The sequence below is a fragment of the Drosophila arizonae genome, chromosome 2 (assembly GCF_054131065.1).
Source record: "Drosophila arizonae isolate 15081-1271.41 chromosome 2, UAZ_ARI_1.0, whole genome shotgun sequence".
NCBI classification, from domain to species: domain Eukaryota; kingdom Metazoa; phylum Arthropoda; class Insecta; order Diptera; family Drosophilidae; genus Drosophila; species Drosophila arizonae.
The window spans coordinates 17577528-17591528 of record NC_142922.1 but is presented as its reverse complement, the minus strand read 5'-3'; the positions used below and the strand labels follow the sequence as shown (position 1 = coordinate 17591528).

At 42.6% G+C, this 14001-nt stretch overlaps 1 protein-coding gene across 1 annotated transcript; it reads right to left on the bottom strand.

Annotated features, from left to right (window-relative positions):
• Positions 1-10202: 10202 nt before the first annotated feature.
• On the bottom strand, positions 10203-11932 carry LOC149270465 (uncharacterized). The gene is made up of 2 exons (XM_089470501.1): positions 11771-11932; positions 10203-11704 (listed from the first exon to the last, which is right to left on the bottom strand). Exons 1-2 carry the CDS (start codon positions 11790-11792, stop codon positions 10380-10382), a joined length of 1347 nt encoding a protein of 448 aa, XP_089326627.1. The 5' UTR covers positions 11793-11932; the 3' UTR covers positions 10203-10379.
• Between the last annotated feature and the right edge of the window lie 2069 nt (positions 11933-14001).

The following is a 14001-nucleotide window of genomic DNA, read 5'->3' as shown; positions in this document are numbered from 1 at the left end:
CGCATACGGGAAAGCGCCAAGCGTAGTCATGCGGAGCGCTGCTAGTGGAGCCAGCGTCTGGATAGCGCCCAATCGATATGGGCAATGTCATTACATAGCAATTATCATCTGCAATAAAACCGGCCACAACTCAAAATTTAATTCAGGCCTTGCAGCATGTAATTGTTAAGTTTCATTACGGTTGCACAGCGCGGCGGGTCGGTAACTCGATGTTGCGGGGTCGCGGGGTCTCGCCAAAAGCTGAAAGATTGCAGATATTGTGTACGGCCGTGCACGGCATATTTGTCCGGGCCGGCAATTACGCTCTGCCTGCACACATACACACATCAATTAATTACTTTTATGATTTCATAAAGCCCTCAATAGCCCCCACTCGCCGATTCGCGACCATCGGCCATTGGTTCTGGTAATGACAGACGCAAATATTTGGTTCAGCTTCGATCGCAAGTCAAGCTATATTTCGTGCGCTATACATATACAGATGTATGTACATATATGTATGTATATACAATTATGTATATTCCAACAGCTGGCGCTGTCATACACGACCAACCTATGATCTGAAGAACCCTCGAGGTCTTGTCAACTTTTGTATTTTTATGCACTTCACTTCACTCTTGGGGAATTGCCAATTGCGAACTCTTGTGATATTTATAGAAATATTTTCATTTTACTTATGTACGCCTTTATGGAAAAGCAATATATAAATCGAACTACAGCTGACTGAGAATTTTTCTTTAACTTAGTCTTCATTAGTCACAGATGGTAATCTGATTATCTAGCAGTGGACTAAAGTCATTCATATGGGGAACATAAACTCATTCATTTATCCATTCAGTCCATGGCTTAATTTCTGTATTTATCATACACGCAATGTCCCATTGCATTGGCAATATGTGACTGCACATTAAGTTAAATGGAAATTTATAAGAACTACGCACGGACTGCCAAATCTTTGGGTATCTCGGTTCGCCGAGGCGCACTTTATGATACTGCTGCCCGCACAGCCGAATGTCGCCTACACACCCCCACACACACACACATCACACCAACGCACACGCACACATACATACGCTCGGGCTTACACTTGCACACAACAAAGGACGACAGCTTTATCTGCGGCTAAAGTGGCTGATATTTTGGTGGAAGCTGCACAGCTGACACACAGCTTCCGTGCCGCCTGGCTTCACTGTACAGCCACTCCTCCCAGGCAGCTCCCTCCCAGCGACCCTGGCAAGGCTCAACGCGGCTGATCGGAACGCTTTTCGTCGTCATCAGCGGTCGCAGACCTCCGACGCATCGCATCGCCTCCATTGCCGTTAGTCCTGCGCTCTTATCGCTGAGACGCTTGCAAGCCGCTGCTGACGCTAAATAATCCTTTCCATACGACACTGACAGCTCTGCTGCCAGCGCCGGCGACCAGCTGAACTCCAAAAATAGCAGAAAAAAACACACACACACACACACACACACAGAAAAACAACAAAATCATGGCAGACGAGCTGAGGAGACGACGCTGGAGCTGGAGCCATAGCCGGAGCCAGATGAAACGAGTGCCGAGCGCGCTGTAAAATCCAAGTTAGTGCGCATAAATCAAGCCTTTAAAACGTGCCTCGCAACCGAAATGTCCTCGAAGGATGCACATGGTAGCGCCTCGACACACACACGCACACACACCATCGACATCGATGCTGTTGGCCCAGAAATTGTGGTCCCACAGTTTTCCGTATGCAATTTTATGCAACTGTGGCACATCCCAGCCACCAGCTCCCAGCTCCCAGCTCCCGGCTCCCAGCTCTCTGCCTTCAGCTGCTTCTGCTTTCAGCTGCTTCTGCTGCCCAGCATTTCTCTTAGACCTCTCCCTGCTTTCAATTTCCCGCTACAGCTGCTTTTCCTTGTCTGCAAACTGTTTACAACTGCATACGATTTATAATCTTGAAAAATTTACATTTATTTATTCAGCACTTAACAATAACCGCGCCAGAAATCACAACAGCTCCCCCAGCACCAGCGACCCCAGCATCTCGTCCTGGCAACCACATTGCGGCCTGACAATCATTATAAAGATAAACAGTTATTTAGGTCATGCTTGCGTACAACTGACACCAACTGAAATAGAAAGTTAAAAGGGAAAACAGTTCCAGGCGAAACTGAGACCTTACTCCGCCTGCAGATATATTATTTATAGGGCGAAAGTTAAGGCGGAAAATTGAGCAGGAGCATTATATTTAATAGAAGGAGAAACGTAATGCAGTTAGAGTTTATTATTTATTTATATCATATTTAAAATTTATGAGGAATTATTCTTTTATTTCTACAAATTTGACTCAAATAAATTTCTACTATATAAATATTATATTAATTTAAATAAATGTGCGTGCATCTACATATGAGCTGATGACAAATCCTAGACAATGTTTACAGCAGCTCTTGGGCCTGAAATTGAATTCTAAGACCCGAATATCAGCAGCGTGCCACATTTTCTTAAACAATATTTAATTGCAATAAAAACACACAAGCTGGAACGTGCATTTCTTTGTTGGGAATTAAATTCCAATTAAATTGCGAGTTGGGAATGGTGCAGGCCACAAATTGATACACGAGAAGCTCGTTTAAGCAAAATCAAATAATAATATAATCAACAAGAGAGGGAGAGCAAAAAAAAATAATAGAAATTGAGTTAAATGCATAAACACAGATTTTAATCCCATATGATTGAATTCTATGAGAACTGTTTGGAATAGAGAGCAAAAAAATAAAATAAATGTTTATTGGCGTGGCGAAAATCAAATAAACGCCAGTCAAGTTCGTGATAAAATATTTTGATTGACAATGGAACTTAATTATGATGAAAATGTTGACCATAATTTAATAAAGCTAAGCGTCTTCTTATGCACTTTAAATAAATGTAAATAAATCGGAATATGCAACAAGGCTGAAGTAGAATATGTCCTTAAATTAATTCGAGCCAAGTGATTCGATTGCAAATGCGTTGCATGCTTGCATGCGGCATGCAGGAGCAGCTGCCAGTCCAGGCTCACACCCGCCCAATTACGAATGGCAAACATGCAACGGAGACCAAGTGTGCTGCTGCTGTTCATAATAGCTGAGAGGAGCTCTTCACATGTCAATCTTGAAATGCAACAAGAAGATGGCAAGTGAAAAAAAAAAAATTGAAATATAGCTGTTGGAAAATTGTTGAAAAATCTTGACTAAGCTTCAGTTTTTGAAGCACTTTGCCTGCCGCTCGTTGTCTGTCTTTCTGGCAAATGCCCAACAAAATGATTGCAGTAAAGAAATTGTGTTGTTTTCCACTCTGTTTCCTCGCTTCTCCTTGCCAGTTGATTGCTATGCCAATGTGCGTATATATGTATGTGTGTGTGTGTGTGTAAGAGCACTCTAACAATGGTGTGTATATGTCTTTGAATTTCGACTCTCACGAAGTTTACTACGATTAAAAATTCCATGTCGAAAGTGAAACAAATGAAAGTCGTGCGAACGAATAAATTAAAACCAGTTCCTTTGACCAGGGTGAGGAGCAGCAGCGAAGTGAGGAGCTGCGTACATTATAAATATTCATTAATGCACCAGTTGCATTTGCAGCACACACAGCTACATTCATCTACTGCAATGTATATGTCTTTACATGTATAAGTAAATTTATATGTGCCAGTGGAGTACTCAGCGCCACTCCCTAAATACATACTTTATGGCATAAGATATGCAAATTGTCTTAAAGGTGCCTTGAAAATAAGCAGTAGATGAGCTGATTGAACGATAATGCAGCTGGGATATTGTTAACAATTAATGCCATAGGAAAGAGAATGCCAGAGCAGGCGTGACATCATTTCTGATGTTTGCTAATTGAATGCCTTAAGAATTACGTTAATGTCTCATACATATACATATATACATGTATAGTTCGCAGAATGTAACTTGTGCAATGTAAATCAAAAGCAATCCCTAAAAAATTGGCAGTCGAGCAGCTCAGCTGCGCTGCTGACCTTAGCCACGGCAGAGGCGACCCAGCACAGGTGAGCTGCTGCATAAAATATGAAAAATTAATTAAAAGTTTTATCCAAAGCGCAAAACAATGGCGAACAGAGACACAAGCAAAAAAAAAAAAATAAGTAAAGTAAAATAATAAAAAGAAAGTTGATTATGATGATGATGCGAGCGAGAAGAAGGAGAAGGTGCCAAATCTAAATTGAGACAGTTACCAGCTGTGAGGACTGCGGGCCAAAAGTGTGCGCCAGACGTTGCTGTCATTAATCCATCTGCGTCCAGTAGCAGAAGCCGCACGTGAGAGAAAGAGGGAAGCCTAAGAGAGGGAGAGAGGGAGAGCGACAGAGCGGGAGTTCATAACGCGACTGTAAAACGCAGCAGGATATCGCTACAACAGACAATTTCCGCTAACTTAAACTTGAAGGCATCTCCGCAGAGCACACTCAGAGCCTCGGCTACGGCCTGTGCCGCGGCCTGCTCCTTGGTGGCACGGCCCAGCCACCCACGCATCCGGCTGCTTTGCCAAGTTTCTGCTTCGCTGGATTCCAATGCTGAGACCAGAGACACTGAAGCACCGAGCCGCACCGTCCCGCCAAAAAGGACACCGGCGACGCACTGGCCCCAGTCGCGTGCGTTTGACCAAACACCCGGAGTGGGGCCGAGCGGACGTAGAAGCCAAAGCCAAAGCCAAAGCCAAAGCCAAAGCCAGGCCTGGCCGAGCACCAAAAACCAAGCTGCGAGCAAAAAATTAAATTATTAAATCATCACCAGATGTCCGTTGAGTATAGAAGCCTCAAAGGAATCTGCTGCCGGCATTCGAGATGGTCAGTGTACACTAAGCTGCAAAATCTAAAAGCCAAAGTCTAAAAAATTTGAAGACCCATGTAATTTCCGGTCTGTTCACGTGCAGAACGTGCAACATGAGGCTGCAGAGCCCAATGGTATTGAAGCTTGCAGTTGATTTAATTAAAATGCTAATTTCAGATAGCAACTCCAAGCCTGACCAGAAAACCTAACAGCGGCACATAAGCTTTGATTACCCAGAAGTGTGTGACGAAGTTTAGGTCAGAGGCTATTCAAGACTAACTCGTTTTGGCTCCTCTCCTTGCCAGTAGTGAATGGTGTGTAAGGCCCACAATTTTACATATTTGTTTAATGCCCCACGAACTGGCCACAAGCAGCGGCCCACCGATCTTCAGAGCTGCCAAGTGGCTCGCTCTGCGAGAAGGCTTTTAAGGCACTGACAGCAACTTAACAAATAATATCTTTTTGCAAGGCATGCTAATTCAGGGTCGAGTTGTAGCCACTCGCTAATAGGCTGCCACTTGGCACGTGGCACGTGCCCCCCTTCAGTGCAGAGTCCATTTTCCTTTTAATACTTCTGTTTTTTTTTTTTTTTTTTTTGCCATCCGTTCTTTTTTAACGCCTCTTGTGCAGTCGAAATGCGAGGCAGACTACTTCATGTGGATGACCACGGAAATTAAATGAAATCTTTTTTTCTCCTTTTCTTTGCTGCCGTGCTGTGAGCGTGAAGGGCTTTCCAGCCAATGAAGTTGAATAAGGGTTATACCCTATCAATTGAAATGGGGCTTCATAAAAATGATTTGGAGCCGCATTAAATCAAAAACATGTATTTAAATATGGAATGAATATGTAAAATTAACTATTCAAAAAGTTTGCTTATTGACCAAGTATATTTCCAATGCAATCATCATATTACTACGAAGCTGTCCCCATCAAACTAGCCTTACACTTAATAGAGGTAATTCTTATGTCCTATCGATTTCCTGCTTAAGCCAAGACTTGGTCTACAGGGTATCTGTGGAGCGATACAATCTGCTTTTTACGATCTGTAAACGTTTAAAAGCCGTGGGAAAAATATAATAAAATATAAACAAACTTTGCAGCTGAATGAAACTTTATGCGCGCCAAGCAAGCTGCAACAGAGGGTATATATACATATATGTATGTATGTATATAGTGAAGGGAGGGGAGCAGGGCAATATATGGGTTCACAGCACTTGCAATTGTTGCAAGTAATATGGCCATTTGTTGTTATTGTTGTTTTTGTTGTTGCTTTGGCTTTACCTTTTGCTGATTTTTAAACGAAACGCACACACACGTTAGTCTGTATGTGTGTGTGTGTGTGTATGTGTGTGTGTGCGTGGGTCTACGAGGAGGTTTAGTTTTGGCATTGCTGCTGCTCATGGCTGATTTATGCCTTCAAAGTGCAGCAACAACAATTGAGGGCATACAAAAACTATATATAGAAAAGTGCAGCCAAGACAAAATAGGAAAGTGTTTGCCATGGCCACGCCCCTGCCGCTATCCGCCCCTAGGCGTTGCACCTAAGTGGTTTATACTTTGCGAGATTTTAGCCGAAATACCAATAAATTTTAACTCGTTCGCTGTATAAGTGGGCAAATACAAACTTCCGCTTCTGCAGCCAGCCTCAGCTCAGCTCCATCGACAGTCCCCTTTAACCCTCACCCACCCTCTCTCTTTCTCTCTCTCTCTCTCTCTCTCTCTCTCACTCTCTGTCTCCTATCTCCCTGCATTCCGTGTTTTTCTGCGCCACTTGTAAAACTTTGAAAACTGTTGTCTAAAAACTTTTTGTGTGGCTGCGTTTCGGTTTTCCGCTTAGTTCAACGCACAAATTATTTGCAAACGTAAGTCTCACAGTCTGGCCCACTCGCCGTCTAAAGGTAACATATTAAAGGCACCTGAGCACCAGCAACTGCGCATTAATATTAATATAAAAATAAAAAAAAATAAAAAAAATAGCAAAACACTGTTGAAAATTTATTCTCGCATACGCCAACTACATGCAGCTTACTTAAAATTCTAAATTAATTGAAGGCTAATTGCCGGCTCACCTGCAGCTGCTATGAATATTTTCCAATTTGGAAAACTAGTTTTAACTTTCTATTAAAAGTTTGGTTTTACTCGAAACAGAGCTGAAGTAGATGTAGAGCATAATCTTAGTCGATTATAAATGCAATTTGTTTTATGATAAAGTTACCTAATGCTAGAAGAATATATTTTCAAGAATCAAATTTATAGTTTATAATTTCCCATAGTTGATGTGGTTTGAGAAAAATATTTTAAATTAGGCATGCAATTAAAGTGGGCAAATAATGAAAAACCAAAAAAAATTTCTTTTAAAGACTGGCAAACATTTAAAATAACATCGATTTTCGACTTACTTTGCCCTAAGCACCTAATATACTAATTCCAAAAACTGATTTGTTAACCGCAACCTGCCAATCGCGAGACAAAGAAGCAAACCCCAATAAAAAATATATATAAAAGACAAAAAAATGGAGAGAGAGAGAGAGAGAGAGAAGAGAAAAGAAGCTGAGTGGGGTTGAGTAGCGTAATCCCTGGTAATTATACCCAAATCGCTTAATTTTGCAAATCCACCGCGATAATTAACTAAAAGTGCCATTAAGTTTTAAGCAGAAACAGAAATGAGCAACAACTCGGACTCCGTCAACAATAACAGGCTACGTAATTGCTTTGTCGGACCCGTGGCGGGCACCCGAATCGGGGCCCGCCAAAGCCGGCTAAAGCAAAGAGGATGTGAGAAAATGAAAATACAGCAGCCGAGCAGCAGCGATGTCCACACCGAAAGACCGCCCCGGCGCACCCAGAGGAGCAACAATGCCGGCGACTTACACTAAACATCCATTTGGGTATTAGCTGACGAGGCGGAAGCCGCACAAAGCGCGCTACCATTTGCGCCCAAGAGTATTTCAGCCAGTGGCACATCGCCTCGCAGCTCATCCGTCCGCGCCCAGTCCCCGGGCGACTGCTGGACATGTCGGGCACGAGAGGGCGTGTCTCTCGCGGCTCCAGCTCGCCTTCTCTTCCTCTGCTGCTGCTGTTGCTGCTGTTGGGGGTCGACTGCAAGCGAAATGACCACACTAAATGCAGGTTTACACTGGCCAATGATTATGGGGGCGATGAAGATCCTTATTACAGACCGCGCTAATTCCCAATGGTAACTGTCACCAACAATGTTGGCGCCGGACCAGGGACATGGCGCAGTGCTGCACTGGTGCAGTGGACACAGCAACGTTGGGTTAACTTGAAAAGCGCATGTTAAACAAAAAGAGAAAAGAAAAAAACAAACTGTGAGCACGCGAAATGAGAAATGAGAACTAAGAAGTGCCAGCAGCAAAAACGGAAGCTAAAACAACTAAACAAGGAAGCCAAGGAAAGTGAGCAAAAGAAAAATATCTCAAATTTGTTGCTTGTTGTCCTCCACTGTGTCAATTTTAGCTCTTTTTCTCCTTCTCCCTCTCCCCCTCTCTCTCTCTCTCTCTCTCTCTCTCTCTCTCTCTCGCTCTCTCTCTGTCGCTCTTTTCCTTCCTGTCATCAGAATGCGCTTAGTGCATTCCCATTGCCCAGTTAGAGGGATATACAAACACAACAATCAGAATCTAAAAAGTATTTTCTTTTGCCATGGATACCCTAATCTGTCTAAGTCTATTGGAATTGATCGACTAATCGGTTTGTTATTTGCATTTTGATTGTTGCACATATTGGTGCCAGTTATGAAAGCTCTCCAGTACTCTTCCAAAACGTAAACCTATTTGCATAGAACAAAAATTCACATTATGATTTGAAAGAAATTCACTAAGTGCTAAAAAAAATATATATATTAAAAACTTATCAACATTTTTTTAACGCATTAAGAATTTAAGAAACTCGAAGTAAATTTATAGAAATGAGATTTGAATAAAATTGAATATCAAAGGAAATTTAAATTTAGTTCATTAACAGAGATTGTATTGGGCTGCAATAAATTCACATGAACCCGAGCCAAACAAACATCAATGTATATATTGGATTATTATAAAATAAAAGACAATTATTGAATTTTATTCATAATGCGAAACGTGACCTATTCTGAATGCAGAGTCACAGCAATTACGTTTCATTATTTATATTATTATTCGCTTTTCTTAGCGTTCGCTCGAGTTTCTTGTTGTGGTAGACTCTTTAATGCCTTCTTTGTAGCTGCTGCATAAGGCAGCTTAGCAAGCCATTAAACGTACTTAAAGCATTTTGAAAAGCTAACAACATCAACATCAACATCAGCAGCAGCATCAACGTCACCGTTAGCAGCTGGACCCGCAGCCGGTGCTGTCAAAGCTGGCAGATCTTCCGAGAACCGAGCGATAGCAGCAGTTGCACAAATATGTAACAAGCATATCCAATTATTCCATTTCCAGGGCTTAAGAACGCTGGGAACTGAGGGCAGCCAGCATAGCAACAGTGCCAGCACCGCAAACAGCACTAAACAGTCAGCCCACAGCAATAGCGGCACAGGCAATGGGCATAAGTGGCGCTAAGCGATTAAAATCCCTCGTCCTGGCCCAAAGGCTTTAATAAATTTCCACATAATAAAATGAAATCTTTGCCTAAACTTTTGGCTATTAACGTTGGTCGGCAAAGCACATGCACACACACACATAAAACACCAATAAAAGCACCCACATAGCCATCGCAGAAGACAAAAGGGACACACACACACACACACACACACACACACACACACACTGACACACAGTTTATATTCAATTTCCGGAGCAAATGCGAAAATGCCTAGAAATCCATTTACCTAAATCCTCTATTTAGCATGCATTCGGGGCATTTTCATTGTTTTTTATTTGCGTTTTTTTGCGCAATTTTCCTCTAGATATACACACATACATACACATACATATATGTATGCTTTTCCCATTTACCCATCTAGTCTGTCATCGGATTTCAAAAGCTGAAAGACCTCCGAGTTGATTTGCCCGGGTTTTGTGTGACTTCTTTGTTGACCCAATCCGGCGCTGCCTGCGGCCTGCTTAGGTTTGTCGCTCCTCTCGTTCAATATTATCGAATTTCGATTGTCTTATTTGCCCTAAAGGGTGTGCCGTTTCACGCCTCAGCTTGGACCACTGAACAACAAACAACATTACGCTCGCCGGGGCAGTGGAAGGGCCTCTTAGGGAATTCCTCGCAACTTATATAACAAATTTCATTTAAAGATATTTCTTTGGAGTTGAAAGGAAAACTTAGGAAAACTTTAGCTGATTTGCATGGTGAAGTACTTTAAGTCTATCGATTTATTTATTTATTTATTTATTTCATTTTTTTTTTTTTTTTTTTGTATGGTAAGACTTAGAATAATAAATCGGGTTTAGAATAATAAATCTCCCAATAGCCTTAATGATAATAATAACTATTTCAAAAATCTGAACAAAATATATACATACATATTTACTTCTAATAATAAAAACTTCGCTCTTCTGCTGATATTTGTCAAAAATACTTTATCCTTAATTATATTTTCCACTTATGTGCATTCATTGTTATCAAATTTTCAGGGCAGAGCCGTCCAGATCCAGCTCCGGCATATGATTAACTGGCTTGCCAAATGTCATGGTAATCGTGCCAATGGGCTGCTGCCAGGTGTGCGAATCCTCCTCCAACTCGATCACCTTCAGCCACTCACTGTTGTACTGGCGATATCTGGGCGTCCAGCTGGCTAGCTCCGCACGCAGCGGGGTCGACTGGCTGAAGCGCAGCAGGAGTGGCGCAAAGGCAGGCTGGCGCTGGCGCTGCAGGAGCATGTACTGCAGAAACGGACGTCCATCAGAGACCAGCTGGCAGTCATGCAGCTCCAGCAGCTGCAGCTGTGCAATGTTCTTAAGGTAGCGCAGCGGCCGGTTGAGCTTGCAGCCGCGCAGCCCGAAGCGGCGACAGCTGAGTGGCAGCTCCGGCGGCGACGTCAGGTCCGCCAGCTTGCAGTTGCTCAGCAGCAGCTCCCGCAAGGCCCAGCAGTTGCCCAGCTGCAGCAGTGACAGGTCGAGCGGTGTCACCAGCCAGCTGCCGTCGAAGCTTAGGACGCGCAGCTGGCAGTGCTTGGCACTGAGAATCTCCTTAACATTCGGCAGCCAGTCCATGCCCGGCCAGAGCTGCAGGCGCTGCAGCGACAGGTGCTGCAGGTGTGTCAAATAGCAGACGGCCTGCGGCGAGCGCAGCATCAGCGGCATCTGCAGCTCCCTCAGCTGAAAGCACTTCAAAATGTTCTTCGCGTCCAGTGACTCGGACGACTCGTTGCGCAGGAGCAGCCGCTGCAGCTGCGGACAGTGAGCACAGATCTGGTCCAGCACCAGCTGGGGTATGCCCTGCCGCAGCATCAGCGACTGCAGATTTCGTAAACTGTTTGGAAAAGGCGCCACAATTGCTGCATGAACATTGAGCACTTCCAGGCGAGGCAGCAGCTCGCCCAAGAGCTGCAGATTACAGCTGGAGCTGTTCCCGGTCTGTCTCGCCTTGTGCTGTGCCACATCGCAGTGGCGCACTTGCCGCAGCTCCTTCACGCCCATCTTATTGCTGATGCTGCACAGCACCGGTATCTCGGCCATCTCCAAACGCAGGCGCGTCAAACGCTCCGCTAGCATGGGCAGCAGGCGCTCCAGTTCATCGTTGGGCAGCGCTTTTAGGATGCGAACAAAGTTCGTGTTGTCCAGCACCTTGATCAGTCGACTGAAGATGCTCGCAGTGCTCTCTCCATATCTCAGGCAGATGCGCAGAGTGGCAAAAGTCTGGGTGAGTGTTGGCATCTCCTGCTGAGTCGACTCCGCGACTGCAGCTTTTGCAGAAGCATTCGAAGTTCGGTTCTTGGCGACCCTTCCTGTTGATTCAGTTGAGAATTATGATAATTGAAATTACGTTCTGTTCTCTATCAGCAAGCACTTACTAGGCATTTTCAAAAGACTCATCTTTAATATCTGCTAACTGAAGCAGCGCTGCCAACTCGCGCAAGAAAAGCCCGGCTAAGCGCGATAAGCTCTAATCGTTTATCGAAGCAACTTATTGAATAATGTATGCAAATGCATACATACATATTCATACATACATATATGAGTGTACATACATATGTATATGACAAATTTGTTAGTAAATAACAAGACAGTTGCAATGCTATCAAAAATTATTTAATAACATATTAATTTTTACTCAATTACATATAAACATGTATAAATATGTATCGATATATTAAATGCGTGAGTTATAAGAAAAATTTATCCAATAATAATAATTACATTATGGAAAGCTGTTTGTTGTTTTTTTAGTTCTTTAAATGTACAAAAATATTAATAAATCATAGAAAAAAAAAGGATTGAAATTATTTATGATTAATGTATTATTCATTTAAAAAAATTAAATAAAATTTAGCTGGTAGCATTCTTATATATTATATTACAAAAATATTAATAAATCATTGAAAAAAAAAAAGATTGAAATTATTTATGATTAATGTATTATTCATTTTTAAAAAAAATTAAATAAAATTTAGTTGATAGCATTCTTATATTTCAGTATAATTCAAGTTTTGCATTGAGCTGGTGCGCATATTTATAGTAGAAAGTGTATATTAAAACTTCAGAGAAGTCTTCTGCTTGCATGCCCCGTTAGGCGACTAGTTAGGCGAATTACTAGCGCAGTCTATGCTCGTTGTTCAATTGCCCATATTATTGAGGTAAATTGCATAACAAATGAAACCCAAGCTTAAACTTAAACGATATTCATTTAAGTAAAAGCACATTGTTCTTCTATCTGCCTCTCAGCTAGTTAGCTAATTATTTCCCCACACATGAAAGACATTTCTGTGGCATCGTAAAGGACCTTCTGACTGTGCAAGTTTGTTGTAAAGGTCAGCAATTGACTTTATGGGCGCCAAGTCTTGACCCACAAGTTGCAGTTGAGTTTTCAACTTTTTACTCGGGGTATGATTCAAAAGGGGATTACACACATACGTATATGTATATGTATGTATCAATGTGAATGTCTGCACTTTATGTGGCCCAAATTCAATTCTAGCCAAGACTCTGCCTTTTGTGCTGCGATTTTATGGCCAAGTGCAAGTCGTTCAACCAACCAACGACACATGAACGGATATCTATGTATCCAAGCACATAATGTAAGTATATGCAAGCATGTCTCCGTGTATGCGTGTGTGTGTGTGTGTGGGTATGTCTGGTGGATGATGTTTTGTGCCAGTGTAACTATGTCATTGCGGTTGCCTTAATTCATTTCGTTTGCAGCGCCTCGTCACACTCATTGTCGGCATTCACGATTCGGTTGAATATCATGGCAACTAACCGCAGCAGCAGGAGTCCCTGCTTTGGTCTTGGCTTCGGCGCGGGCTGCTCCATTGTTATTGTTGTTGTTTTAGTCAATGGCGGCGCTAAGCGGATTAACGCTGTTATTTTAAGTTCAACAAACGAACGAGAAGAATAAATTAATGAGTTTTCACTGTGGTCGCGCCGTCCAACCGGGCTTAACCGCACAAAGCCAAAAGTACAAACTCAAATACAAAAGACGCACCAATGCAGCCCCACAGCAGTTGCCATCCATAGCATAGCTGTTGTGCTGTGCTGGCAATTGGCCCGGCCATGACCACAAAATGGCCGTATAGAACATGCTCTGGCCAGCACACTCTTAGCCCTACACTCACGTCCAGCCATTAAGCGCACTGGCCATAACCGTCATCTGTGTGCCTCGATATTCTCTTCTTCTTTTTTTATTTTTTTGTTTTGTGTTGGATTCAGCTTTCCATTATTTGTATTTGTATTTGTAATTGTTATGGGTTTTCCATTGATTGTGTGCACCGGACACTGAAATTGTAATTAGTTGAAATTTATGCGAATTGAGCCGAGACTCGAATTGGGGCTGGGCCTTTTGGCCGCATCCGATTTTAGCTTCGATCACGTTCGCGTTTGCGTTTTTGGGCCATTATTATTTGTGCCCTGGCTTTGCCCCACTTTCGCTTGTTTTTTTTTTCCTTCTTTCTTTTTTTTACAATAAAAATGAGTTCTATGAATTTTCAATCGCAAAGCGGATTATGGCATTAGCCAGCACCAACTTTTGCCGCGTACGCATTGGGCCAAATTTTTCACTCAAGCTTAAAACTTTGAAGGCGGCCGG

Coding starts and splice junctions, on each gene's coding strand:
- LOC149270465 (XM_089470501.1), bottom strand. CDS start 11,792: ATGAGTCTTTTGAAAATGCCTA. Junction 11,705..11,770: donor GAGTCTTTTGAAAATGCCTA/GTAAGTGCTTGC, acceptor CTGAATCAACAG/GAAGGGTCGCCAAGAACCGA.